This window comes from Cynocephalus volans, chromosome 1 (genome assembly GCF_027409185.1).
Source record: "Cynocephalus volans isolate mCynVol1 chromosome 1, mCynVol1.pri, whole genome shotgun sequence".
Lineage (NCBI taxonomy): Eukaryota > Metazoa > Chordata > Mammalia > Dermoptera > Cynocephalidae > Cynocephalus > Cynocephalus volans.
In genome coordinates this window covers 26,652,404-26,679,986 of record NC_084460.1, presented here as the reverse complement: position 1 = coordinate 26,679,986, position 27,583 = coordinate 26,652,404, and the positions used below count along the sequence as shown (strand labels likewise).

General features: G+C 48.8%; 1 protein-coding gene across 2 annotated transcripts in view; it reads right to left on the bottom strand.

Annotated features, from left to right (window-relative positions):
* RSPO4 (R-spondin 4) overlaps positions 1-12,488 on the bottom strand; it is a 37,139-nt gene extending 24,651 nt beyond the window's left edge. For both annotated transcript variants that reach the window (XM_063085469.1, XM_063085477.1), the window contains exon 1: positions 12,410-12,488. In XM_063085469.1, the coding sequence (XP_062941539.1) occupies positions 12,410-12,488 (79 nt within the window). The remainder of the gene's footprint in view (positions 1-12,409) is intronic.
* Positions 12,489-27,583: the final 15,095 nt, after the last annotated feature.

Sequence of the window (27,583 nt, the reverse complement as noted above, 5' to 3'; positions counted from 1 at the left end):
CCACCAAGAGGGGCCTCTCTGAGACATACAAGAAAAGCACTCTTGGCAGAGGGACCAGCAAGCACAAAGGTCCAGAGGCTGGAAAGAGCTTGGCATGGAAGAGGGCAGGGAGGCCAGAGTGCAGTGACTGAGGGGCAATGGTGCTGGTGAGGTTGGAAGGGTGGGGAGCCTGACCACCAGGGCGTGTGGGCTTGGAAGGAGTTTGGATGGTGCTGGATTTTCCTGGAAGCGAGATGGGAAGCCACCATGAGGTGCAAGCCGAGGGGTGTCTCCCATCTGGAAAGCATCCTCTGGTGCTGAGGGGAATGGACTGTAGGTGCAAGAGGGGAGCTGGGAGCATGGGACGGAGACGCTATGGTCATCCGGGTCAAGGCTGGTGGCTGTGAGAAGCAGGTGGACCCAGGGAGGGAGGATGGACAAGCTTTGCTAGTGGGTAATTCTTCATGAGAATCAAAAGGCCTAGTCCTGAGAGCAGCAAGTTATGGGCCAATCCTGTCCTCAGCAATCCTAGGATCCCTTGACTGTGTCCACCCACAGCCTCCTCCATAAAGCCCCCAATGGCCTCCACTTCTCCCTGTCATCAGTGCCAGTTGTGCCTCTTTGACTCTCTGTTGCCTCTTGACTCTTGCAGCCTCTGGGACGAGATTCTTATTCTGGGTTCCCTCTGGTTGTTATTTTTAAGCAGACTGCATACCCCTGTCTCCCTGAGGCCCTGTCTGGAAGACTCCCTAAGTCGCTTTCCAAGTTGGGAGTAGGTGGTGAGTCATGGTGACATCGGCCCAGGTCAGGCCCTCCGACCAAGTGCCCAGCCCAGGAAATGGGGAGATAGGAGGCGGCACCCAGCAGGCAGGAGCCCAGGTCACACTCACAGGTCTGAAGCCCAACTCTGCCACCTTGACCCTGGGAAGGCCCTTTGACCTCTCCGAGCCTCTGCATCTCATCTGCAACACAGGAATGATGCTATCAAAGTATTGCTTAGAGGGTAAAGTGAGGTAATAACTGCAGAGCTCCTGCTGTGTGCCCAGCTTATGTGCCAATCACTCACCAAATGGGAACCAACCTTACCCTTATGCTTGGCCCTGGGTTTGGCTAACCAATCCCTGGCACTGTGAAAAAGAGCTCTGGCTTTGGAGCCCCAGCCTGGGTTCTAACCCAGACTCTGTGAGGGCTGTGAGAATCTGGAAAACCGACTTCACTCATCCGGGTCCTACTTTCCTCTTTTGTAAAATGGTACCAATCTCTTAAGGTTGTGGGTAAAGCACATGAAGCACGCGGCACACAGCAGGTGCTCAATAAATGGTATGATGCCAGTGAGAAGGAGCTGGCTGGAAGGAGGGGAAAGAGGCACAGCATGTGGTGGGGGTGGCAGAAAAACAGGGAGTTGGGGACTTTGATGGTCTTGGCTCCAACCTGGGGGACCTCTCCTGGCCTTGGGGTCCATCTCCACCAAACCCAAACCCAAACCCAGGGGTAGAAGGATCAGGGCTTGCATGGCCTGGAAATTCTACAGCCACTGTCAGTGGGCCTCAGTTTCCCCATCTGCAAAATAGGAACCATAATCCTTCCCACCCAGTTATAACCAGGATTAAGGGCTGGAACCAAGATAGGCAGCCACAGCCCATCCTGCCACCACCCAACCGGAGATGCTGGTCTCTGTGGGCTCTGGAAGATTTTTAAAGGACTAGGACTGTACTTAGCAGAACCAGGCTGATGTTGACCAAGTGTTCACAGTGTGCCAGGCTGTGTGCTACCCAGGTCCTTGTGTTAAATCATTTAAAACCCACTGCAGTCCTATAAGACGAGGGCTACACTTACCATCGTTGTCATGGATGAGAAAACTGAAGCTCAGAGAGAAGAAGGGGTTGGTCCCAGTGCTCACAGCCAGAAGCCAGGTGAGCTGCAAACCACAGCCCAGGCTCCTAACCACAGGAGGCCTAGCCTGCCTGGTAGCCTGTCAGCTCCCCCTGCTGATTCTTGCCCAGTGGCCCTCCAAAAGCAGAGAAATGCCATTGAAAGCCATACCTCTCTCACAGCCCGAGGCCCACCAGAGATGGCCCCCAAGCTGCTTTCAGGGACAGACAAGAGAAGGAGTTATATCAGACGAGTCAAGGCAGGAGGGAGAGAAAAGGCTACTGGGGACCAACTCAAAGTCATCTTTAGTCTGGAACTGTCTGCTTGTGGGGATGGAGCCCTTAGCAGCACTCCCCACACCTTCAATAAAGTCTGCTTTGCACACAAATGTCCTGAGTGCATGTTTTCATTTTTTGCAAGGGGGAGGGGGTGATAGGGAGTTGTTGATGCAAGGCAATAAGATGATCCATAAACTGGGATGATTCAGCCAAAGCAGCCTCAGGCAGAGGCGAGCAGGAAACGTAAGCTGTTGGCTAGGGATGCTCAGGCCCCGTGGGGAGGACTTGGGGCTCTTTCAGGGTGTCGTTCAAGCCAATGTCACCTGTCTCCAGGGAAGGGGTCTCCAGCTGACAGCTGTTTTACATGGGAACTCACTGCTGTGGGGCCTGCCACCTCCACCCGAGTCTGGGGCTCCCAAGGACAGGGTCGGCTTTACAGCAAGTGTTCCACAGATGTCTGCTGACTGGCCCCAGCAATCCCAGGGCACAGTCAGGAACAAGGTGACCAGAGAGATGGCTGCATTGAGAAACCCAGCAGCATTCTCGGAAGAATCCCTCCCAGGAAGGGTGGTCAGCATGAGAGAATCGGGGGCTCACGTCTGGAGTATGACTTCTAAGACCTTCTCACGTGATCTTTTTATAAGATCAAAAATCCCAGACCGTAAAGCAGAACAAACACTTTCTCCCCCTCAAAAAACCAGTGGATTTGACCAATTAACATTATCGTAAGTAATGGTTTCTACCTTCCAAAGGACAAACAAAACTAGCAGATGAGTGTCAGACCAAAGAAAAATATTTTCATTGTCAAAATCAACAGGGGATTGATATGTAGGCAATACAAGGAAGCCTTATAAACTGAAAAGAAAAATTCAGGAAACCCAATTTAAAAAGTGGGCAAAATAAAAATTAAATTAACATCTTAAAAACCTAAAAGATAAAAGTTTTAAAATCAGGCGAACTAAACTACATAAAATAATTACCATTAATTAAAATTAAAAATAAAATAGCATTTGAAAAATTAAATAATAAAATAAAAATAAAAAGTATAAAGATGTAAAAATACAGTAAAACAAAAATACATCTGTAAAATATATTTAAATATGTTAAATTTAAGTTAATAAAAATAAAAGCTGTAAAAGTAAAATTAAAATGTTTAAATAAAATGAAAATTTTTAATTTAAAAATAAATGAAATAAACTTGCAGAGTAAATAAGAAATCAACAATTTGCAACAATTTAGAAAAGAAAGAAAGAAAAAGAAACACAAAACCAGAGCAGGGTCTTGCGAGACTGACGCGATAATGTGCTATGAATTAAGGAGTCCGATTGGCTTCAATGCCTGCCAGAGCGGTGAGGAGGGGAGAGGGGAGGATGCAAAAGCACGTCCAAAAGGCGGCCTCTGACTGGGTTTTTCCAGCCTGCTGTGGGCAGAGGGCAGGACGTCAGGCCCCACCACGGCCTCACCCAAAAATAACCATCACATCATCTACACATTTGTAATCTGCCAGCACCACACACACACACATATTATATCCTTCCATCCTCACTGTCATCCTCTGAAGTCCGCTTTTATAGAGTCATGAACAGAGGCTCAGAGAGGGTGGGTCACTGTGCCACAGTCACACAGCATTTAGGGTCACCCTATCCTCTAACTCTGGCCTCCTCAAAATGACCTTCTTTTGACAAGTTAGATCTGCTGAGGACTTTCAAACAGAGTCAGGGCCATGTCTGACATCAGGCTCGAATGTTCTACACAAGAAAGAGCCAACATACCATGATGAATGGCCATTATCAACATTAATTGAGCACCTACTGTCTTCCATGTGTGACACATGATTAGTCTTCTTGACCTTCGTGATAATCGTAGGATGCAGATGCTATATTATTGTCCACATTGTACTGATAGACAACAACGAGATTCAGGAGTGAAATACTTTCACCCAAGCACGGCAGTAGCAGAGCTGGGAGCTGAGCCCCAGCCTATCATGGCCCACATCTCACATTCCCTGCCTGGCACCAGACCCTTAGCAGTCACTGAATGAGCACTTCCTATGTGCTAAGAAGACACTGTCTATGTTTCATGCTCCATTTTGCGAATTAGCCAGCAGAGGCACAGAATGGAGATATGACCTGCCCAAGGTCACTCAACTAGTGAGTGGCAGAGCCCACAGCCTTGGTGACAGCCTGCCAGCCCCGCAGTGCTCATGTGGGACTTGCTAGAGACAGCTGTGCCCACTTGCCAACACCAGAGCAGACTCGGAGGGGCAGTCGTGACATTCCTTCTCTCTGGGTCTCCACCCCAGCGGATGTGGGCACTGCCGTCAGGCTCCAGGGAAAGTGGAGACTTCTGGCGAAAGGGAGTGGTTTCCCCATGTGGTCTGGGTCCCCGAGTGTTGGGAATGCCTTTCTTTTGAGCTGGTGAAACAGAACCCCCAGTCCACAACAGCACATCGGAGCCCCCACCACGGGCCACAGAGCAGGGGTCTCATGAATCCCGCAGCATGACTACAAGAAATCTTTCCAGGGTAGGCGGTGGCAGCCCAGCCCGGGGCAGCAGTGCCCAGGAGGAGTTAGCTTCCTCCATGAGGAGATGAGAACCAGACCATTCCCCATGGGGTCTGGAGGAATCCCCAAGGGCGGGGCCAAGGGCTTGTGTGTCCTGGATGGTGCTGACTGTGGCACGGGGCTAAGAAAAGAGGCTCTGGCCCACAGAGACCTGGGGGCACATTCCACCCTCTCTCTGTCCTGGCTGCATGCTCTTGACAAGGGGATTCCCCTCTCTGGACGTGGAGGGCCTCAGCTGTAGAATAGAGACAGCAACAGCATCAAACCTCTTCTCCCAATTCGTTCACATTATAGCATAACGTGGATGAACTGGAAGAAGGCCTGGCACGTGGTTATGGACTCGAACTTTGGAATCAGTGTCTGGATTTAAATCCTGGTTTTTGCCAAACTTACTCTACCAACTTATTGGATTGAAACATCTGAAACTGCTAATACTTGGCTTTTTCAACCTACAAAGATGGCAATTTCATATATTTCAACTAACGGCCCTTTCTCCTAATTCAGTCTCTCCTCTAAAAAATGTGGATAATAACAGACGTTGCACAGGGTTGCCATGAGGATTAAGTAAAGCTGGGAGGCAATGAGCTCAGTAGTCAGAGCTTGGGCTCTGGGACCAGGCAGGATTTGAACGTTGGCTGAGTGGCCTTGGGCAAGTTACTTAACCTCTCTGTGCCTCAGTTTTCTCATCTGTAAAATAGGAATAATAATAGTATCCACCTCACAGATTTATTAAGATAATTTAATCAATTAATAAAGTACTTAGAACAGTGTCCAACATCGTTAAAATAAAATAATGCAGGTAACATCTGGCACAAATGCTCAACCATAAAACCAAATCAAAAGAGACTTTTTACAACCTTTGATGGCAGTGAAAGTTAAGTACAGTATTTTTAAAGAAAAAAATATGCTTCGGGGAATATTTACGTGTGTAGAGAGACAGGTGAGGAGTGTGCTCCTAGGCATCCACCAGGCCCAGGGTCTTTCTGTGTCCCGATGGTGTCCACAGCCCAAGGCTCTGAGGGAAGGACTGGCCTTGACGCCATGATGGCTGTGGCTGGCCCAGGCCTCAGCCGGGTCTCTTTCATGGAACCATATGGCCAAGCCACAGACCCTACATGTTGGCTCCCTTGTTCAGGTAACAGTAGAGGTCCTTATGAGCACCTGACTCTGGTTACTAAAGAATCCTCTGCAGACAGCCTTCGATCTGTGAAAGCTCTCTTGATTCCTTCCTCTCACCTGACGTTCATCCAGCCTTAGGAGAAAAGGAAAGCAGACTGAGCACTCTCAAGTCACTCAGGGGGAAACTGAGGCTCTAAACTAGACCTGTCAAGCTCTGGAATGGGCTGCCTTCCCCTACCTATTCCAAGTTGTCCTCACCCCCTGGTGTCCCCTGCAGCCTCACTTCCACCCACAGCTGGGTGACCTGGGTAAGGTGCTTCTCCACTTGAGCCTCCAATTGTACAAGTATTGGTCTCCAAGGTCTCAACTGGCCTTTTCAGCCCTAACTCTCCATTCTATAATCCTCCAGAACTCTGAGACAAAATGAAAGTTGAGCTGCTCTGCCAACTGTAAAGTGCTGGACAAACAAGAGGGTGGTTAACGGCAGCATTAGATGGGTTTTCTGGTTCTCCGGTAGTCTACAGTAGGCAGGATTTGCTCTTGTGGGTTTTGGAATCAGGAATACCCAGGTCACACACATATTTGTCATGTGACCTAGTCCCCCTCTCTGAACCAGCTTTCCTCTTCTGTAAGGGGGGGCCAGGGCAGCCATATCCACCAGACAGGGCAGGGGTGACGGTCAACATGACAGGAGCACATATCGCCTGCCACACACTGGCTGCTCAGGGCTGTCTGATAAAGGAGGACATTTAGGGCCCTGAAGAATCATTCCACCTTCTGGGGGCTAAAATCCACATGCCCTGGCAAGGACAGGGCTGCCAGATGCAGTGTGACTAGAAACAAGCACCTGAACTAAGGATCTGCACAACGTGTTTGGAGTGGCTCCTGCTCACTGAGGCAATTTGATGTAGCATTTGGAACTCTGGAGCCAGACTCCCTGGGTTCAAACTCCAGCTCCCCTGCCCATCACTGTGTGACCCACTGGGCCTCAGTATCCTCATCTGTAATACAGGGGTCCTCCTAGACCCGCCTCTTACAGCTGTCATGAGGACCTGCATTAGGTCCCCGCTGAAAAGGGCTGAGCACAGAAGATGGGCTGAGCCGATACAGCGGCCTCTGCAGATTTTTGACAAGGGTAAGAAATACATTTTTACATCAGTAGACACTGAATACACTGCTGGGACACACATCCAAGCCCACACGCACATACCACATGCACACACATCCACACGTGCACATAAGGGCACGCACACTCACCCACTCGTACGCACATTCACAGAAATGTATACTGAAACACATTTCTCAAAATAATAACTAATCTTAACACTTTCAACACACACTGATATTTTCTGAAAAGGAGGTTTGCACACCATAGACTGTCAACCAAATCTAGCTATTTTTGCACAGCCGGAAGCTAAGAAGAGTGGACTATAGAAAAGATCACGTGTCGCAAAGCCTATCTGGCCCTTTACAAACAAAGGTTGCTGACCCCACTCTATAATATTCTATTCTATTCCATCCTGTTCTGTTCTGTTCCATTCCATTCCATTGTGTTCAAAAATGTTGGCTGCAACTTACTAAATTTGTTTCCCTGACCCACCGATGGGTTGCAAACCTCAGTTTGAAAAACTTTAAATTAATGTGAATTTCAGTCTTTTCACTAGATAGAAGGATGGATGAATAGACCTTAGCCATGTGACACCTCAGCCAAGCAACGTCCTCTCTTTGAGTCTTAGATTCCTCGGCTGGTCTGGGGCCACCACTGGCCTGCTGTCAAGGCTGTGCTGAGAGCAGTGGGGTCCCATCCATGGCATTCCCACTGATGGGTCTCAGGGACATGCTGGACCCTCTGATAGCAGTGATGGTGGAGTATCTTCTCTGCTGTCCTTTCCAACATGTAGCCCAGGGCCTGGCCCAGAGGAGGGGCTCAAAAAATATTTCTTCACAATGATGGTGACAGGCGAACGGCATCCAATGGCATCCATGACCAGACTCTGGCCCTACCTGCAACCAGACCTCCATCCACTTCCTCCGGCCATCAGGTCCCTTGGGCCCTTCCCACCTACCAGACTCGCCTCTCTTGCTGCCACCTCTGTGTGACAAAACCCTAAATCCTACCCCCTAATGAGGCAGCTCTCAGATGCCTCCACCTTGCATTCCGTGGCAAGCACCAAGAGGATTCATTTGCATTTCTATGCGCAAGCTTTGGAGCCTCCAGAACTCTGGGCCCACGTCCCAGCTCAGCTGCTGTGGGTTCCTGGGTAAGCCATTGCCCCTTTCTGAGCCTCAGTTCCCTGGTCTGGGAAATGGGTATAACGCAAGGCAGTGGCAGAGTGGGAATTCACAACCCTGTAGGCAGAGCTCCCCGACACATGGCCACCTTCCCTCAGTGGCCTCAGTATCTCTTTCAGGGCTGGGTAGGGGACTTGGATGGCTTCCATCCATGGGAGAGGGAGATGGGTTCCCCGGGGTGGGGCAGTGTGAGGCGAACATAGCCTCTCCTTCGAACCCAAGCTTGGTGTCAGACTGCAGCAGAGGAGAGGGTGGAGCTCAGTTGACTGACCATCAACTATGTGCCAAGCATTCTGCTTTCTACTTCTCAACCAGCCTCTATTCTATGAAGAAACCCAGGCCAAGAGGGCCAGAATGACTGGCCAAGGGAGCATTGTACTGAGACACTGCACCATTGTCCAGTTACCCCTCACTCTGCACTGCGGGAGCCCCTTTTCCCTTTCAGAACTACCCCTGCAGCTCAGCCTGGCTTCACCTGGATGCCAGCATTCAGGGGACACATTTTGTGCTGGGTCCAGCCTGGCTCTGATCTGGAGACAAGAAACCGGGTCCTCACCTATACCTGCTCTGCCTCCAGTCACTTGTGTGCCTGGGTCTTGGCTTCTCTGTCTGTGTACTGGGGACAATGCTGCCTGCCTGGCCCTCCACATGAGGCTCTGCAATTTACACAGAAGTATTCTACTCACTACATAATACAGGCTCTGCAGTGGGTGCTGCCGGTCATTTTACGATAAGGAGAAAGAGGCTCAGACAGGGGAGAAGGTTTGCTCAGGGTCACACAACAAGCAAGAGGCAGAGGTGAAATTCAACCCATGTGAGACTTCCCCATCCCCCTAGTCCAGGGTGCACCCCACCCTGCTGTAAAACGGGAAGGGGAAGTGGCCAAATCCTTACAAAGCCCTTACTATGCCCTTTGGGCACCTTCACTCTGGGGTCATCATGAATCTTCCCAACTGCCCAAAGAGGAAGGTACAGTTGTTCCCATCTCACAGACGTGGAAACCACGGATTGTAGAAGGCATGTGGCCTGCCAAGATCACATATCCAGGGCAGGAGAGGGCTCAGGATTTGGACCCAGGCCACCTGAATCCCAGGGCTCCTCCTTCTGTCCCTTGCTGTCTCAGGTCTAGAAGGATCTAAAAGCTCTGTGTGAATGTGGGGGGCCCCTCCTCAGCAGGCCTTGGGTGTGGGGGAAGTCAGTCACATTCTCGCTTTTCCTCATTGCTGGAGTGAAGTTCCAGATCCAGGGGTGAGGGACGTAAACCAGAGCCCCCTCACTCTGCTGACTGTCCCCTTGCCAGGGCACCCAGCATGTTTCAAGAGAAATGTCCTCATCTGGTTCTGATTCATTTACATTTAACTAAGCAAAATGTTGTTTTGAAAGAGCCTTGCCTTTCATTCCTTCTTGTCTTAGAAAAATTGGGTTTCATCAGAAAATAGCAATTCCGGAGCCTGAGGAAGCAGGGGTATGTGGGAGCCAGGCCCCAAGGATGACGGCTCAGATTGGGCAGCTGCTGGGCCCAGCAGGTCATTCCTCTGACCTTGCAGAGTGGAGGCTGAGAAGGGGCAGGGAAGGGTCACCCCTCCATGCAGGCAGCTCCTCAAAGGCAGGTCCAGGGCTATTCACCTTGACATTCCTAGGGTTCCCAACACAGAGCTTGGCACAGAAGCCTGCCCTGTAACACTTGTTGAATGAACGTATGAATGGATGAATGAATGAAGCAATACCCAGGTGTCTTCAGGACACACTTTCACCAAAGTTAGATGACCCCCTCAGGGATTGTGTGCAGAATTTCCCAAGCAGATGCCTTATGAGAAATAGTCTCTGATGTGTAATACATTTGGGAAATGTCATACCCTCTATTCCCACCTTTTAACCACCAATTTACCATGCTCTGGTAAGTCCTCTGCATCAAGAAATCTGCTAAACCCAGCATTTCCCAAACCTATTTGGCCAGAACTCCTGTGGCTGCCTTGTAGAATATTCTATAGAGAGGGTTTGCCTAATCCTCACCCCACCCCAATGCCAATGGGGAAACTGAGGCTGTGGGTGGAGGGAGGGGGAAAAAGGGAAAACCCACTCACCCAAGGTCAAGCAGCACAACTGGGTCGAAAGTGGGACCAAAATCCAAGGCTATCTCCCATACATCTGACTAATAAATGGAGCCACAAACCTCTCTCTGAAGATGCTGGGCAGGTGTGTGTCCCAGAGGCAAGAGATCAGCTACTGGGGAGAAGGGTTCCAAGATATCCCTCGCCAAAGTGGGGCAGTGTAAGGAGCACCATCTCCCTACCTCCTCACCGAGCTCCTGGAGCAGCGCTGGTAAGCTAGGGATGGGAGGAGGGATTGGAATTTTTCATTTTTCTTTTTCTTCCTTCTTTTTAATTTTTTTTCTTTTGACTTTTTAGAGAAGCACCTTAACGATCTTCTAAACCAGTTCCTATTCATATGGGGAAACTGAGGCTCTGAGAAGGGATGACCAGCATAGTTCAAGAGACATCTTCTCAGCATCATGTCAGACAGATTGGAATTCGAACCTGCTTTGCTACTTACCTGCTGTGAAACTTTGGGCAAGTCAGTTCCCTTCTCTGAACCTCAGTTTCCTCATCCAGAAAATAAGCATCTGCCCTCTCCCTCCAGTAGGCTATTGCAAGTAGCCAATGACACAATGGACAGGATATGAGAATGGTTAATCCTTACAAGTGCCCACTAGGAGCCTGTGTACTCATCTAACATACACACTCATTTACTCTCACAATCTTCCTTATGAGTTTGATACTTAAGATCAAGATTTTCATTTTAAAGATAAGTTGATGAGGGGAAAGTTTTTTTGTTTTGTTTTGGTTTCTTATTTTTATTTTTTGGTGTTTTTTTAGAACTAAGAAGGATCTTAGAGATCTTCTAAAGGACCCTCAGATGGGTCAACAGAGGATTGGAGAGGAAAAGTGACTTCTCCAAGGTCACTCAGCTGGTAACGGGGGCAGCTGGGATCTGAACCCAAGTTAACTGGCTCCAAAGCCCACCGAACAAAGGCTATTCACAGAGGAATGCCCCGATGGAGTCTTAAACTGCCCCCAGCTCACTGGAAGCCCATCTGCCTCTCTACTTCCTTGGTCTCTCTGTCCTGTCACAGCAGGATTGGAGCCCCTTGCACCATAGTTTCCCCCACCCCACCCAATCCCACCTCCCAACTCTCCCCCAGCCCCTCTGTGCTTCCTGCTCCCCTCAGAAGCAATTTTGTCCACGTAGGGCTTCTCACACAAAGGAACAAGAAGCCCCCAGAGGGCAAGCCATTCTCTCTTGTTCTCTCTCCCCCGTAGCCTTGCTTAGACCCAACCCCAGAGCTGGAAAGAGCAGACACCGGGTATTTCACTCACCCGCTGGACAACTTAATAGTTACTTAACCTGTCTGAGCCTTGGCACTCTGGCTTTATAAAATGGAAGGACGCCTATGTCATGAGGATGTAGTGGAGATTTGACAAGACAGTGCGTGGAAAACCCCTGGCACACTGGCTGGCATTCAGCTGTTGATTCTCAGACTGCCACCCGGAGGCCAAAGGACTGCCCGCTTACCCTCTTCGGCCTCACAGGCTCTGCAAACTGCCGCTGTGCAAGGACAGCCTCAAATCCACCTCCTTGCAGGGAGGGGCTGTGGTATAGGAGCCTGAGGTGAAGGTGCAGGGGGCCCCTGGCACATTTATAATCTGAACCTTGGTTCATATTCCTAGTTGCCACATGAGGTCAAGATGGGAAAACTAAGGCTCTCTAAGGGGCCGAACTTCTTCCCGGGTATCCACAGAATAAGTGGACTTGAACTCAGGTTTCAGTTCTGGCTGAGCTCATCACCCAAGGTCACTGCCCTCTGGGAGGTGAACTGTGAGTCAAGGTGGGTGATGGGGCTGGGACTGGGGCATCTGGACTCCCAGCCCAGGACTCTTTGTCACCTCCTGGCTCAGCCTAGATAGTTGGGGTGGCTTCTGAGCCACTGAATCTGTCCCTGAGTCCCTGTACCCCCTCAGGCTGGCTCAGGAGGCTTTCTGTCTGCTACGGTGGGGGCGGGGGACAGAGAGGGCGCTGCGAGCTCCTTTCCCCCGTGGGCAGCCTCCGTGGTCCAGCTCGCTCAACGGCTCTCTTACTGGGTGCCCTGGAGCCTCAGTCTCCCCATCTGTCAGGTGGGACTGACCCTTATCTGAAGGAGCCAATGGCTTAGGGCGCCGCGTCGGGCCCCGGGCGGATGCCCCGAGGACTATCCCCGGTCCGGCCCGCAGCGCCTGCCGGGCCACCCAGCCCGGCCGCCCCTCGTACCTTGTTTCTTCCTCCGGTTCATGGCGAGCAAGTCCACGGCGTGGGCGACGAGCAGCAGCAGGCAGAGTGGCGCCCGCATCTGGGCAGCCTGGTCCGGGCGGGCGCGCGGGGCTCCTGGCACCCGGGCGGCGTCCGCGGGGGCTCCCCGGGCGGCCCGACGGCCCGGCGGCGGCGCGGCGGGCGCGGGGTCGGTCCGGCCACCAGGGACCCGCCGTCCGCCCAGGGGCCCGCCGCCAGGTCGAGTGAGGGCGTCGGCGCAGCCGGGCACTGCCCTGGCGGGGAGGAGCCGGCGCGGCGGGGGCGGTGCGTTAACCCGCTCGGGGCCGGCGCGCGCGGTGACGGGGCGGGGGTCGACCCGGCCCGGGGCCGGGAGGGCGGTCGGTCCCGGAGCGCGTGCTCTCGTGTTGTCGCCACCGCCCGCACTGCACCGCACGCCGGCACATCGCCACAGCCAACCCGCCACAGGCGCGCACACACACACAGGTACAGAGGCGGGGACACCCGGAACCCTTCCCGGCTCTAGCTCTCAGCAGCCCCCTCTTCTCTCCCCATAACCCCCCTTTTTTCTGTTTCTTCTCCTTCTGGCCCTTAAGGACCACTCCTTCGCGTCTTCTGTTTTCCTGTCCCTCTGCCTGGCGTCCCCCACTCCGCTGCCCCTTCCCCGGACTCCCGAGCCTCGTCTGGTCTGTTCCTTTCTGACTTTGCTCCTGTCAACGTTCTCGCCCCCTCTCGGGCTCACTGTCTGTCCGTCCCCACCCTTTTCTCTGTCTCTCCCCTCGCCCCATCTCTCCCCTTCTCTTCTGCAGGGTGGGTGTGTGCCGGGCTCCAGATGCCCGGCTCTCTTTTTCTCTCTGCTCCCACTTTTTCTTTCAAGAGAGTCATGAGCCCCTTCTGGCTACTAACCCTGAATGTTTCTTGCACAGCCTGGGGGGAGCACCTAGTCTTTGACTCAAAGTGACCAGCACCTCATAAATTTGCTTGTGACAGGGCTGGGGACCTGGACTGTGTTTTCTCCAACCTTATCACCAGGACTGGGACCTGCTGGTTCGATTTTAACCCTTTCAGAGCTAACCCCTCCTCCAATGCAACAGGACACTCCTGCCTCCTATCACTCTACCCACCAAAAACAGTAATAATCATCATAATGCTAACTATCATTTTTGAGGCCTATGTGCTTGGCGTTGTGCTAAGCACTTTTCACACAACCTTAAAACCAACCCAGTGAGTTTCTGTTCGATTAACCCAACTCTTCAGGGGAGGAAAGGAAAGCTCAGAGAGGCTCAGTGACTTGCCTATGGCCACACAGCAGGTCAGCGGTCTGTCTGGGTCCAGTGCCTGCCCTCTTAGCCACTACTCAGAGCACACTCTTATCAGAAGGAAAGGAGCCTTGGAGGTCCAGGAGAACATACCCTTGCCACTCTCTTCCTGAACAATTGTCCTACCTTTTTCCTATGTGTGTGGTTTGTTCCTATGAGAGTGACTTGTTCCAAAAGTAAAGGAAGGTAAGTGCTGGTGTCTCCTCCAGCTCTCTCTCCCAGTGCAATGAGGGACACTTGAAGGCATGTCAGGGGAGGGAAAACACACAGAGAGTGTGGCAGTTGAAGACCCAGCCCCGGCCTGGCCATTCTTTTGGGGGGGCTCCATGAAACTGGCAGACAACCTGGGGATCTTGGTGGAAGTTTACAGCCATCCCACCCCAACTGCTCCATTTCGCAGATGGGGCCACTGAGGCCTCAGGACTGGGGGTGCCTAGGTTAGGCAGCCCAGCAAGTCAAGGACAGAGCTGGGATGGGCAACAAGGTGTCCCAGCATGGTCTCCACCATGGCCTTCAAGGCCCTCCTGTCCTTAGTCTTCCCCACTAGCCCATCCCTTTCCCCTTTAACCCCAGAGATCTCAAGTCCTTGCAGTATTTCACAAACACCTCAGGCCTCCCACACCTCTGAGTCTTTCATGTTTTGGCCTCTCTCTGGCCTAGTGGCCTAAATCCCATCCCTCTTCTCCACAGACTCATTCAGGACCCAGCCCTGGCATGCCCCTCCTCCAGGAAGCCTTCCCTGAATCTCAGGCCAGGTCCAGTACCTCTTCTGGGCATTTACAATCCCTTTATCACATCTCTGATCTGATGACACCAGATGGTAACTATGAATGTGTCTGTCCCTCCCTCTAAAGTCTCAACTCTTTCAGGCCAGAGATGAAGTTATGTCTGGGTCCCTGGAGCCCTGCATGTGGCAGACACAGAGCAGATGCTCAGAATGTTTGTAGAATGAATGAATGAGTGAATGAATTCTCCAGATACAGGAATCTCTCGGCAGGTCTATGGAATGCAGGTACTTGGAAAAATGTGGAGATCCCAGAAGATTAAGCCTTAGGAAAGTGGGAAGTCACCCCTTACCCTACTATGCCCAGTCCTGGAGTCTCCAAAGTTCAGAGGGGGCAGCTTCCATGTGATCAGGGCTGGAGGGGAGCAGTGTGCATCGTGAGTCATACAGAGGCAGGGACTACTCAATAGCTACACGTTGCTGCGGGATGTAGCTTCTCACCCATTCTTGGAGTTCTCCCTACTCCCTCTGTTCCAGCTACCCAGGCCTCCTCATGTTTCTCAAACTCCAGAGCCCAGCTATGCCAGAGAGAAGGATTTGCTGATCAGTAACATGTGCTATGAGCAAACACTTCTCCCTGGGATAGCTGGGCTCAATTTCCTTCTAGCTGTGTTCTGTCCTCTTTAGTACATGGTTTAAACTCACTGAGAAGGGCAGGGCTTATGGGAGGTATAGAGCTTGTCCACCCACATCCCACTGGCCAGAACTCAGTCACATGTTCACACCTACCTGCATGGGTGGCTGGGAAATGTAGTCCAGCATGTTTTAGACTACACATAGGAGGAAAAGCAAGAGTTTGGTGACCTCTGGTCCATCGGACACGTTGTGCCAATCTCATTTCTTGCCCCAGTGATGCAGCAGGTCCTGCTCGTGTCTGCTCTGGCCCCTACCAGCTCTTCTTTCTAAGCAGCCAGAAGACCTGGATTTTCTAACAGGTGAAGCCCAAACTTCTCCTCAGAGTCTCAAGGGCTGTATGATGGCCCCTGCGAGGGTGACCAACTGTCCTGGTTTGCCAGGAACTGAGGGGTTTCTTGTGATGCAGCGTTATCTCATGTATGGTTTCGTATAACCACCATCACCACAATCAAGACACTTTACCATCGCCACAAGACTCCCTCACGGTACCCCCTTTAGGGCTCCACCCTCCCACTCCCTCTCCAGCCTAACCTCCAACAACCACTAATCTGTTCTCCATCTCTATAATTATGTTGTTACACAATATTATATAATGGAATCATGTAGTATGTATCCTTTTGAGATTGGCTTTCTTCACTCAGCATAATTTTCTTGGGATTTATTCCAGTTTTGTATGTATTAGAAGTTGCTTTTTACTGCTTAGTAGTAACCCATGGTTTGGATATGTTATAGTTTGTTTAGCTGTTAACCCATTGAAGGACATTTGGGCAATTTCCAGTTTGGGGCTGTTAAGAATGAAGCTACTATGTACATTTGTGTGTAAGTCTCTGTATATCCTCTTTGGTGAAATGTCTGCGTATATTTTTTGCACATTTTAAATTGGATTTTTTGTTTTACTGCCGTATTTAAAGAATTCTTTATATATTCTGGATAGAAGTCTGTTGTTGGATATGTGATTTGCAAATATTTTCTCCTGGTCCTTAATTTGCCTTTTAATCCTCTTACTAGGACTATTCACAGAGCAAAGGCTTTTAATTTTGGTGAGGACCACATTATCAGTTTTTCCTTTTTATGGATCATGCTTTTGGTTTCAACTCTAAGAACATTTTCTAGTCCCAAGTCTCAATGATTTCCTCCTATTTTTTCCAAAAGTTATATAGCTTTACATTTTACATTTAAGTCCGTGATCCATCTTGAATTAAGTTTTGTGTAAGGTTCATTTTTTGCCTGTGGATACCCAGTTGTTCCTATATGATTTGCTGTTAAGTCTATCTTTACATCCCTTGGATTATTTTACTCCCTTGTCAAAAATTAATTGGGCATATTTGTGTGGATCTATTTTAGGGTTATTTATTCTGTTCTGGGGACTATGTGTCTTTCTGTCTGCCAATACCACACTATCTTGATTACTGTAGCTATATAATAAATCCTGAGATCAGATAGACTACCTCTCCCACTTTATTCTTCTTTGGGAAAAAATATTTTAGCTATCTTAGTTCTTTTTCCTTTCCATATAAATTTTAGAATAATCTTGTTTATATCTATAAAAGGTCTTGCTGGGAGTTTGATCAGAATTGCACTAAACATGTATATCAATTTGGGGAGAATTGACATCTTTCTTATGTTGAGTCTACCCATCCATGAACATGATATGTCTCTCCATTTATTTAGGTTTTATTTGATTTTTTAAATCAGTGTTCTGTCATTTTCAGCCTACTGGTCCTGTATATGTTTTGTTAGTTTTAATATCCAAGTATTTCCTTGTTTTTCTCCTTTAGTAATTTTAAATGACATTGTATTTTTAATTCTGCTGTCCATGTGTTTATTGTTAGTATATAGAAAAAGAATGGATTTTTGTGTGTCGAGCTTGTATCCTGCCACCTTGCTGAACTCACTTATTAGGAGCATTTTTGTAGATTTCTTGGGTTTTTCAACACAAATGATCATGACACCTTCACATAGGGACAGTTTTTTTTTTCCTTTCTTTCTTTCTAATATTTGTGACCTCTATTTCCTTTTCCTGCCTTATTGGACTGGCTAGAACTTCCAGGACTATGCTGAATAAGAGTGTAGAGATGAACATCCTTGCCTTGTTCCCAATCTTGGCAGGAAAGCATTCAGTCTTTCACCATTAAGTATGATGTTAGCTGTAGGTTTTTATAGATGGTCTTTATCAAGTTGAGAAAAATCTTCTCCATTGCTATTTTTCTGAGAGTTTTTATCATGGAAGGATGTTGAATTTCATCAAATGTTTTTTTCTGCATATTGATATAATCATTTAAATTTTCTTCTTGATTGATTTTCAAATATTGAACTAGTCTTCCTTCGATGGAATAGATCTCATTTGATCATGGTGTACCATTCTTTTTATGTATTTCTGAATTCTATTTACCAATATCTTGCTGAGGATTTTTGTGTCTCTATTCATGAAGGATACTGGTCTATATTTCTCTTTTTTGTTCTGTGTTTGTCTGGTTTTGGCATCAGGTTAATACTAGCCCCAGCAGAACCAGAAGAACAAAAAAGACTAGAATAGGATTGTAACAGCTCTGACAACTAAACTGTCATTGGAACAACAGCCCACAAAAGTGGATGAGCACCTATAATCTAGACTTAAACAGTGAGACAAACTGCTCAAATGAAACACATACATAGGACCTGAAATTGCCTAACATAAAAGCCCAAATTTCTAGGATGTAATAGAAAATTGCCTGCTATACCAAAACCCAGGAAAACTGCAATTCTATTAAGAGAAGATAACCAACTGATGCTAATACCAAGATGATTTAGATATTGCAACTGTCAGACAAGGATTTTAAAGCAGCCATCACAAACATGCTTTGGCAAGAAATTATGAATTTTCTTGAAACAAACAAAAACATAGTAAATCTCAGCAAAGAAATAGAAGTCATAAAAAAGAATCAAATAGAAATTATGGAATGCAGAAATACAATAATTGGGGGAAAAAAACTTGCTAATGGACTCAATAGTAGAGTGAAGATGTTCCCTGATGGACAAATACCCCAACTCCCTCATTAAGCGGGCAGGATAGCCTGAGGTAGGTTCTGTGCTGTCTCCCAGAACTCCTCAGAGGGACTGAGCTCAGTTGCCCATGGTGGTAACTGTCTGGATGACCCACCCTCATGGGCTGTTCTCCCTTCCTGTCTCACTCCTTATGCCCCATGCCATGTCTCTTGGAGTCAGTTCCTGAATGAACTTCTTAAACTCAAATCTTTGTCTCAGTGTCTGTTTCTGGAAACTCCAAACCAAGACAGTATCTTGCTCATTTTCATGACAACCTATAAGGTAGTGCAGGTAAAACTTAGAACAGCACCCAACCCAGAGTCAATTCTCACTAATAACTTTCATTATCTGAGCCTCAGTTTCATTATCTATAAAACAGAGGCACTGCATGCCCCTACGCTCCTCCTGTGGACTTCATCTCATTCCTCACTTCAGTCAAACCCTCTGCAAGCCCCGTCTTCACTTTCCACTTCATCCAGTTTTTCCCAAGGGAAGGCCAGCAGCCTTGTCCCTGTGGGATGCCCAGGCAGACAAAGGAGCTGCCTCAAGCCAGCAATCCCTCCCTTGCCAACCCCAGTGGAATCACAGCCTTCACGGTGGGTTGGGTTGTTTTTTTTAATACCAGTGTGAAATAAATTGAAAAATTACCCATAAAATACAGGTTTTTAGCAGCTGGCCTGAAATTTCTTTCCATAAACAAGCAAGTTTAAAGAGATGCCTTAATGCCACTCGCCAATCCCTCCCCCAACTTTTTATGTCCCCGTGTGGGAGTGGGGTTTGCTGGGAAACTCGGCCTCCTGGACAAAGACAGGCTGCTGGGGGCCATGAGTCACCCCTAGGCCTTTGAGATGACTTGTACCTCTCACTCCTGTCTGTCCACCCCATGAAGAATCCCACAGACTCGTTCCCCTGTTCCCCATCCTCAGTTCCTACATTCAGCATAGACTTGGGAGCCAAACTGCGTGGATTTGAATCAGAGATTTCCCACTTATTCAGTGTGACTTTAAACAAGTTACTTAACCCATCTTTGCCTCAGTTTCACCTACTGAAATTAGGGATAATATTAGTACCTATTTCATAGGGTTGTTTGAGGATTAAATTAGTTAAATATACACGAAGCTCTTAGAACATGGCACAAAGCCGTGCTATGTAACTGTTAGCTATTATTAGTTTTACAGGCGGAAGAGAAACTAGGATAGAAGATGCAGTAGGAGGCTTAGTGACATTTGGTCTTTCCCACAACAAGCCCTCTTTGGAGTTTCCTCTGGGGTGTTTATATAAATGTCTGCCCAACACTCTGCAGTTTTTGAAGCTTGCCGACATCTGCTATCTCACTTGGCCTAACATTTAGCTATGGAAGGGTTCAGGACAGGGGTTATAATTATCCCCAGTTTACAGAAGAGGAAACTGAGGCCTGGTAGGTGAACTGACTCACCAATGGTCTCGGGAAGTGGTAGAGCCAGGACTCCATTTCAGTAGTTTGAATACCCAGGGTGAATCCTGATTCTTGTCACACACTGAACCCTGACCTGGTCTCAGACTGAGCCCTGATCCTGCATTACACAAAACTTGAACCTGATTCTAGACCAAATCATAACCGTGGTCCCAGGTAGTACTCTAACTCCATTCTTGATCATAGACTGAAGCCCAGACTAAGCCTTAACTTTGGCTTCAATATGAACCCTGAATCTGGTTTTACACTAGGTCCTGACTCCAGCCTCAGACTGAACCCTGACACTTGTGGCAGATGATCATTGATCCTTGGTGTAGACAGAGTCCTAATCCTGGTCCCATACTGACTCATGATCCTGGTTCCATGCTGAGCCCTAACTCTGGCCTCAGACTGAGCCCCCAATGGGAGCCTCTAACTTGGAACCCCACCTCTAGCTCTATTCCGGATCTGTTGCATGAATCCAATCACCCATCTTCCCAGGCTTTGACCCATCTGCCAGGAAACAATGGAAGAGAAATCTCTCAGTGCCCATTGGAGAAGGCCCAGGCATCAGCGCAGGTTTTACAACACGTTGCAGGAAGGAAGACCCCCTATCTCATCTCCTGTGTTTGCAAACCCCCCAACCCCACCCCAGGAGAACAGCCTCAAAGACTCAAGTCCTCCTGACATCTGAACTCTGAGGAGTTCTATTGTTTGGGTGGTTTTCAGTTTTGATTATTTAACACAGTCGTTTCTCATCTTATATTCGCAGCCTTGGTCAGCTGGCATAGGATTTTTCTCTTCCCTCCAGTTGAAGTTCTAATACTCTTTCAAACAAAGGAAAACTTTTAGAAACAACAGTGAAAATATCTCCAAAATATGTTCACAATCAAGTTAATCCCTTGGTAATTGGCTGGGGGAGAGAAGGGAAGGACAAAGAGATATTTTGCATAATGAGGGGACAGCAGGTCTCTGATGGGCTGGGGGACAGGAGTGTGGGGGTCTGCCTTGGCTCTCAGTTCACACAAAGATGATGATGGGTGTTGGGGGAAGACAGGAATGAGGAGCTGGGCCCAGGGAGGTGGAAGAGAAAAGCCAAGGTCAGGCCTCTGAATGTGTCCAGTCTGGAAGGAGCCAAGACCTGGAGCTGTTACTTGCTGTGAGTCCTTAACTCTGAGCCTCACCTTTTCATCTGTGAAATGGAGTCAATAACATCTGCCCAAGGAGGACTCTTGAAATTAAAGGACGATGCTGCAAAGCACCTAGCACAAGGCCTGACACTGAGCAGGTGCAAGTCATGGTAGTCACCGCCATTGTTATTCTCTGTGTCTACCGTTTCTCAGCTGAGGCTGCCGAGCTTGGAGGTGATGGAAGCCAGGGTCGGACCACCTGGATTCAAGTCCCAGTTCTGCCACTTACCACTCAGGCAAGTTGCTGAACCCCTCTGAGCCTCAGTTCCCTCATCTGTAAAATGGGGATAGTAATTGAATTGTTGTGAGGATTAAATGAGTTAATATGTGCAAAGCACTCAAAACTGTGCCTGGTGCATAGTAATTGCCCAATAAGTGTTAGCTATTATTGTCTGTTCCAAAAATATTTCATGCATGCCTACTATGTGCAGGCAAGGATAAGGGATGCAGTAAGAGACACTGGGCCCCCAAGTTCTCCTGCCCCATATCCCCTGTTTTGATTGCTACCACTGGCAATTGGTTCATTGATCGATTGATTCGTTCATTCATTACCAAGCACCAACTGTGTGCCATGAAGTGGTGAGAGCTGAAGACATAGACCGTAGCTGCCGTCAAGACCCTCATGCCTGGTGGGGAGACAGAGAAGGAAAGCAGGTGATTACAGCAAAGTTGGATAAATTCTAAAACCCAGGCCTGTGGGAGGGGTTGTGGGAGCCCAGGGGAGGTGCTGAGAGAAGCCTGCTGGAAAGGATGTCTGAGCTGAGTCTTGAAGGGCTCGCAGGAGTTAACCGCTTATTCATTCAACAAATATTTATTGAGAACTGTCCACAGGCTGAGGATTCAGCCAACAACAAAACAGGTCCAGATCCAGCTCCCTTGGTGCTTACAGTCTTGTGGGGGAAAAAAGGAACAATAAACACACAGGTGTAACATGGCGTTGGCGAAGGTGGGTGCTGTGAAGGAAACTAGAGCTGGGTGAGGGGACAGAGAATGAGGAAGGTGGGCCGGGAAGGCTTCTCTGAGAGGTGACGCTGAGCAGAGACCTGCAGAAAGTGAGGAGTAAGTTCTGTGGAGATCTGGGGAGGGCATTCCAGGCAGACAGAACAGCAGATGCAAAGGCCAGGAGGTGGGAATGAACTTGGGTTCATGAAGGCCATGAAGAGAGGAAGGGTGGCAGGAGCAGAGGGAAGAGGGGGTATGTGGGAGAGAACAGAGCAGGAGCAGGGTGGGGGTGGGGTGCACAGGGCCTGAGTGTATTCCCAGGGAGATGGGAAGGGGTGGCAGGACAGGGGTTGAAGGATAGGAGGCAGGAGCTGCCACCTTTGAGAAGCATTGACAAGAGGAACACAGGCCAGGGGGAGCGGGGATGCAGGGGCAGATGCCCGAGAGACAAGCCAGGACCTGTGGCGGGGGAGCCTGCTTGCCTGAGAGAAGGGGGTTAGGCAGACATCGAAGGGCGTGGAACAAGGGAGGAACAACATTTCTAACTAGCATTAGAAGGGCTTCAGCTCTGGGTCCTTCCACACTCTCTTCCTTAATTCTTATAACAACCCATTTCACAAGTCTGGAAATGGAGGTCCCCGAGTGGTTGAATGACTCGTCCTAAGTCACACTGAGAGGACACAGATCTGGCTGCCTCCCACCCCTGAGCCCTGGCTCTCTGAGTTCCCCCCGTCTTTTCTGGCCCATGCCTCCCGGCCCCAAAACTCCCAGCTCTAAGGACCCTCAGGACCCACAGCCTCCCCCTAGTCCAACTCCTCAGCCACCACCTTCCTGGATGTCCCGGCCAAAATGGGACTGAGGAGGAAGCAATGGGCACCAACCTTCTGGTCTCCCTCAGCCCCTTAATCCCAGGACCAGTCCCCACCTGGAAGCCGTCACTGCTGCCCTTAAATCCCTTGAGTCTTCTGGTCACTTCGGCCCCTGGGAGGTCCTTGGCGAAGGTGTCCAGTCCCAAGTCTCCCCCTCTAGCCACTTCTCCAATTCCACCAGTGGGCACCCTGCCCATACCATCTTGGCATTCACCACTCAGGTACCTGCTCACCCAGGGCTCAGCACCCACAGGGCAGGCTGACAGTGTTGATGAGTTAACACCCCCAGGAGCAGCCCTGAATCAATGATGATGAGACCTGGTGGATAAATACCCCAGTTCCTCATTGCTCAGGTGCAGCAGCTCTGTCCCCAGAGTGCCCAGTGGGATGAAACCCAGTTGCCCAGTTTGAACCTCGCCCCTCCTTGTATTGGTTTCTTTTGCTTCCCTGTCTTCCTGCACTGCCTCGCTGGGACTTCCTGGGATCAGTCCCAAGTTACCAGTTTACACTTCAACTCTTATTTCTAGTTCTGCAAAGATAATCACCAAGCCTGGACAAATCCTCCTGTGAAATAGCTCTCGAACCCTCCCCTTCTCTTTAGTGCCTTTGTGACAGCTCCCAGCATCCCCTGTCTGCCCACATGTAAAGGCTCCCAAGTCATCTTCCTGTTTTGCCTCTGTGGCCTGCCCCTCCTCCCCCCGCCAGGAACCAAAGGGATCTTGATGTAAGGAAAACCAGTTCATCCTTCCCCCGCTTAAAACCTGCCCATGGCTTCCCGCTGTGCTCAGGATAAACGGCATTCCTTAAAATGCCCCACCCCCTCCCACAAGGCCCACTGGCAGCCCCCCTTAGCCTCTTCTCTACCTCTCTACCCCAGGCCACACTGGCCACCTTCCTGTTCTTCACACACCCCCACTCACTACTATCTCAGGGGCTTTGCACTTGTTGGTCCCTCTGCCTGGAACACTACTAGGTCTCCCACAGTTAGCTCATTCCAGGACTCAGCTCCAAACTCACCTCCTCAGAGAGGCCTTCCCTGACTGGCAATGGAAACTCCTGTCCCCAGTGCTGGGTCCCCTTAGCCTGTTTCATTCCCTTTGTACTGCTTCCCATGATCTGAACTTGTTTGTTTGTGGTCTTGCTGGTTGAGCCTCTGGAGGCAGGGACCTTGTCTGCACGCCCTGGGCATCTTGCTTGAGATCCTATGCTGGCCTCAGGTGTTGAGCTTTGAGTCTGGCAACTCCCTGCCCTCCTGGAGTTGATAGTCGGGTTGGACAGGGCTGCTGGAGGAAAACAAATGTGGTCTAGTTGTGGAAAAGGCTGCAAAGGTAGAGAACTGGGAGAGAGAGTAACTGGATGTGGGGGGCAGTGGGAGACCACACTCTTGGGTGGCTAGACCCTGCATGAGAGCAGAGACCCAGGTGAGAATGATTCAGATCAGGTGCAGTTGTATTTCTCTCCCTCAGCAGCCTGGATGCAAGTCATGCAGCTTGGGGGCAAGTCTCCACAGTGCAGGACTCGTCCCATCTCATAGCTCCTCGGCTCCTTGGGGACTGCCCAAGAGAGCTCCAAATAGACCATATTCCAATCGATGGGACTGGTCAGCCCCCAACCACATGGCCATGTCCACCTGCAAGGGAGGCTGGGAAATGTAATATTACATAGGGCAGAGAAATTTTATCACCCAAGAGAAAGGGAAATTGGATATGGGGGCTGCCTGGTGGTCCTTGCCACAGGTGTCCACAGGAAACCACCAGCCCCTTCTGCCCTATTTTCTGCATGTCCATTTCTTGGTCTTTCCACTTGTGAGGTGGACAGAGAGATGGCTGCTCAAGGTCCTGAATGAGCCTAAATCCCACTTCTGGGATCCCACAACCTCTGTTAGTCCCCTCCTTCCCTGTGTCCTTTCTTGGGGCATCCAGCCAGGCCCTCCCTATCGCTGCGCTCCGTCTGCCTGGCCTCTGTTCCCACATCCCTCCTTTGCTCCAGTCTTCATTCCATCTCTCCCTCTTATCCTGAAGCATCTTAGAAGTTCCACCTACACACGTACTGGCTGCTTTCTGATTGCCATCCCCCTGGAAATCTGGCCTCTTCCGGGCTCCATTCTCCATGGCATGGCTCACTCAGTGGGGACCAGTCCCTCTGTCATGAATCCCACTTTTTCGTTCCAACCTCCCTGTGGCCTTCTGTCCTGGAAATCCTTTCCAACACTCCCTGTGACACTTCACCACCCAGTGGAAACAAAAAATGTGGGCTTTGCAGTCAGGCAGAACAGGCATAAGGATGCGTCACCTCTCTGAGCCTCAGTAACCTCATTTGCAAAATGGGGTTAAGAACATCCACTAACTAATTAAACAAATTTTTATTTGCAGCCACAACATACTGGGCATTTAAATAAACCTATATAAATGCATCTGAAAGCAATAATAATGAATTCAATAATAATACTATGGAGTGCTTCACTTTTATCCAGTGCTAAGCTCTTCACATATAAGGGATCTTCAAAAAGTTCATGGAAAACTGCATATTTATGAAGAAACTATGCATGGATTGCAAACATTTTTTTTGCACCAAAATCAATTCATACTAACTCGTTATAACATGTCTGAAAAGGATCTAGTTTGAGGCACTAAAAAAAATAACATCGCTTTGAAAAGAACCCCTATCAGAACAAAATGAATTCTGCTAAAATTGGAGCCAGAACAAACATTAAATTTATGGTAAAGCTTAGGTGGAAGAAAGGTGAAATCATTGATGCTTTATGAAAAGTTTGTGGGAATAATGCCCCAAAGAAACGACCAGCTGGCAAATGAATAACTCATTTTAAGAAGGGATGAGTTGATGTGGAAGTTGAAGTCTTCAGCAGCAGACTATCTACATCAATTTGTGAGGAAAAAATTAATCTTGTTCCTACCCTAATTGAAGAGGACCAATGATTAACAGCAGAAACAGTAGCCAACCCCATAGACATCTCAATTGGTTCAGCTTACACAATTCTGACTGAAAAATTACAGTTGAGTAAACTTTCTGCTCTATGGGTGCCAATACTATTGTGCCCAGATCAGCTGCAGACAAGAGCAGAACATTTTAAGAAAGTGGGATCAAGATCCTGAAGCATTTCTTTGAAGAATTGTAATGGAGATGAGACATGGCTTTACCAATATGATCTTGAAGACGAAGCACAATCAAAGTGATGGCTACCAAGAGGTGGAAGTGGTCCTGTCAAAGCAAAAGCAAACTGGTCAAGAGCAAAGGTCATGGGAACAGTTTTTTGGGATGCTCAAGGCATTTCGCTTGTTGACTTTCTGGAGGGCCAAAGAACGATAACATCTACTTATTATGAGAGTGTTTTGAGAAAGTTAGCCAAAGCGTTAGCAGAAAAATGCCTGGAAAAACTTCACCAGAGAGTCCTCCACCACGACAATGCTTCTGATCATTCCTCTCATCAAAAAAGGGCAATTGTGCTAAAGTTTCAATGGGAAATCATTAGGCATCCACCTTAGAGTCCTGATTTGGCTCCTTTTGACTTCTTTTTGTTGACAAATATTAAAAAATCTTTAAAGGGCACCCATTTTCCTCCAGTTAATAGTGTAAAATGACTGCATTAACATGGTTAAATTCACAGGACCCTCGGTTCTTTAGGGATGGACTAAATGGCTGGTATCACTGCTTACAAAAGTGTCTTGAACTTGGTGGAGCTTATATTGAGAAACCAAGTTTATATTTTTATTTTTATCTTTTAATTTCATTTTCTCATGAACTTTTTGAAGTCCCCTTGTACATCAGCTCAGAAATGCTGCCCCTTGCACAGTATTTTTTCTCCTTTTTTTGCTTAACTCCTCCCTCTCCTTGCTGCACTTCTGAGTCCATCTGTGGCTCTGTTCTCCTCTCTCCTCTGCAGCTCTCTTTTCCCCAACTCTGACACATCACAACACTTTGTCCACCTGGCAGTGACTTACTGCATTGTCTTCATTGTCTCTGGGTTGTAGAATTTTGTAAAAGTCACAGCCCATCCCCCCAGAGCCCATTTATGAAGTCTCTTTACCTCTGTTTGAGAAGTACTAGTCTCTAGGGTGACATCCAAGCCCCTCACCTGGCACTCAAGGCCCTCAATATGCTGGCCCCACCACCACGTGTCTACCCTTCCATGCTCTGCTCATGCTCTTCCCTGCAGCCTGAAATGATTGTCCTTTTGCTTAATGCTCATCTGAGTTGTACGTACCCTCGAAGACTCAGCTCAAGTTCACCTCCTGCAGGAAGCCTTCCAGGCAAGAGTTGCCTCTCACCTGTATCACAAATATCACCTTGAGTTTTACTTGGTTTATTCCTCCAGCAAATAGTTAAGTTAGCATTTTCTCTGGGCATGGCCCTGAGAAATAAAGAGCTGGGGACAGGGCAGTGAGTCAACACAGACCCCACCCTGAGATTTGAGTTGTTCAATGGAGAGACATACAAGAGATGGAGTTGGGCATTTGGGGCAAGACCACTAACTCCCTGAGGAAATGGACCATTTTTATTTACTATGAGAAATGCATGAATCATTTCTTTTAGAAGCTTAAAACAAGGATTGGCAAACTACAGACCAGAGACTGAACCCAGACTGCCACCTGTTTTTATAAATAAAGTTTTATTGTAACACAGCTACATTTATTTATATGTCACCTATGGCTGCTTTTGTTCTACAATGGCAGAGTAATAGTGAAAGAGACCACATGGCCCACAAAGACTGAAATATTTACTATCTGGACCTCTACAGAAAACGTTCAGTATTGGCTTAAAACACCAATAATTATTTATTATTCCACACTATTTCTGAGGGCCAGGAATTTGGGAGTGGCTTAGCTGGGTGGTTCTGACTCAGGGTCTCTCAGGAGGTTGCAGTCCAGGTGTCAGCTGGGATTGCACACACCCGGAGGTTTGTCTGGGACTGGAAGATCTGCCTCCAAGGTGACTCACTCCCATGGCCAGCGAGCCTCTGCTG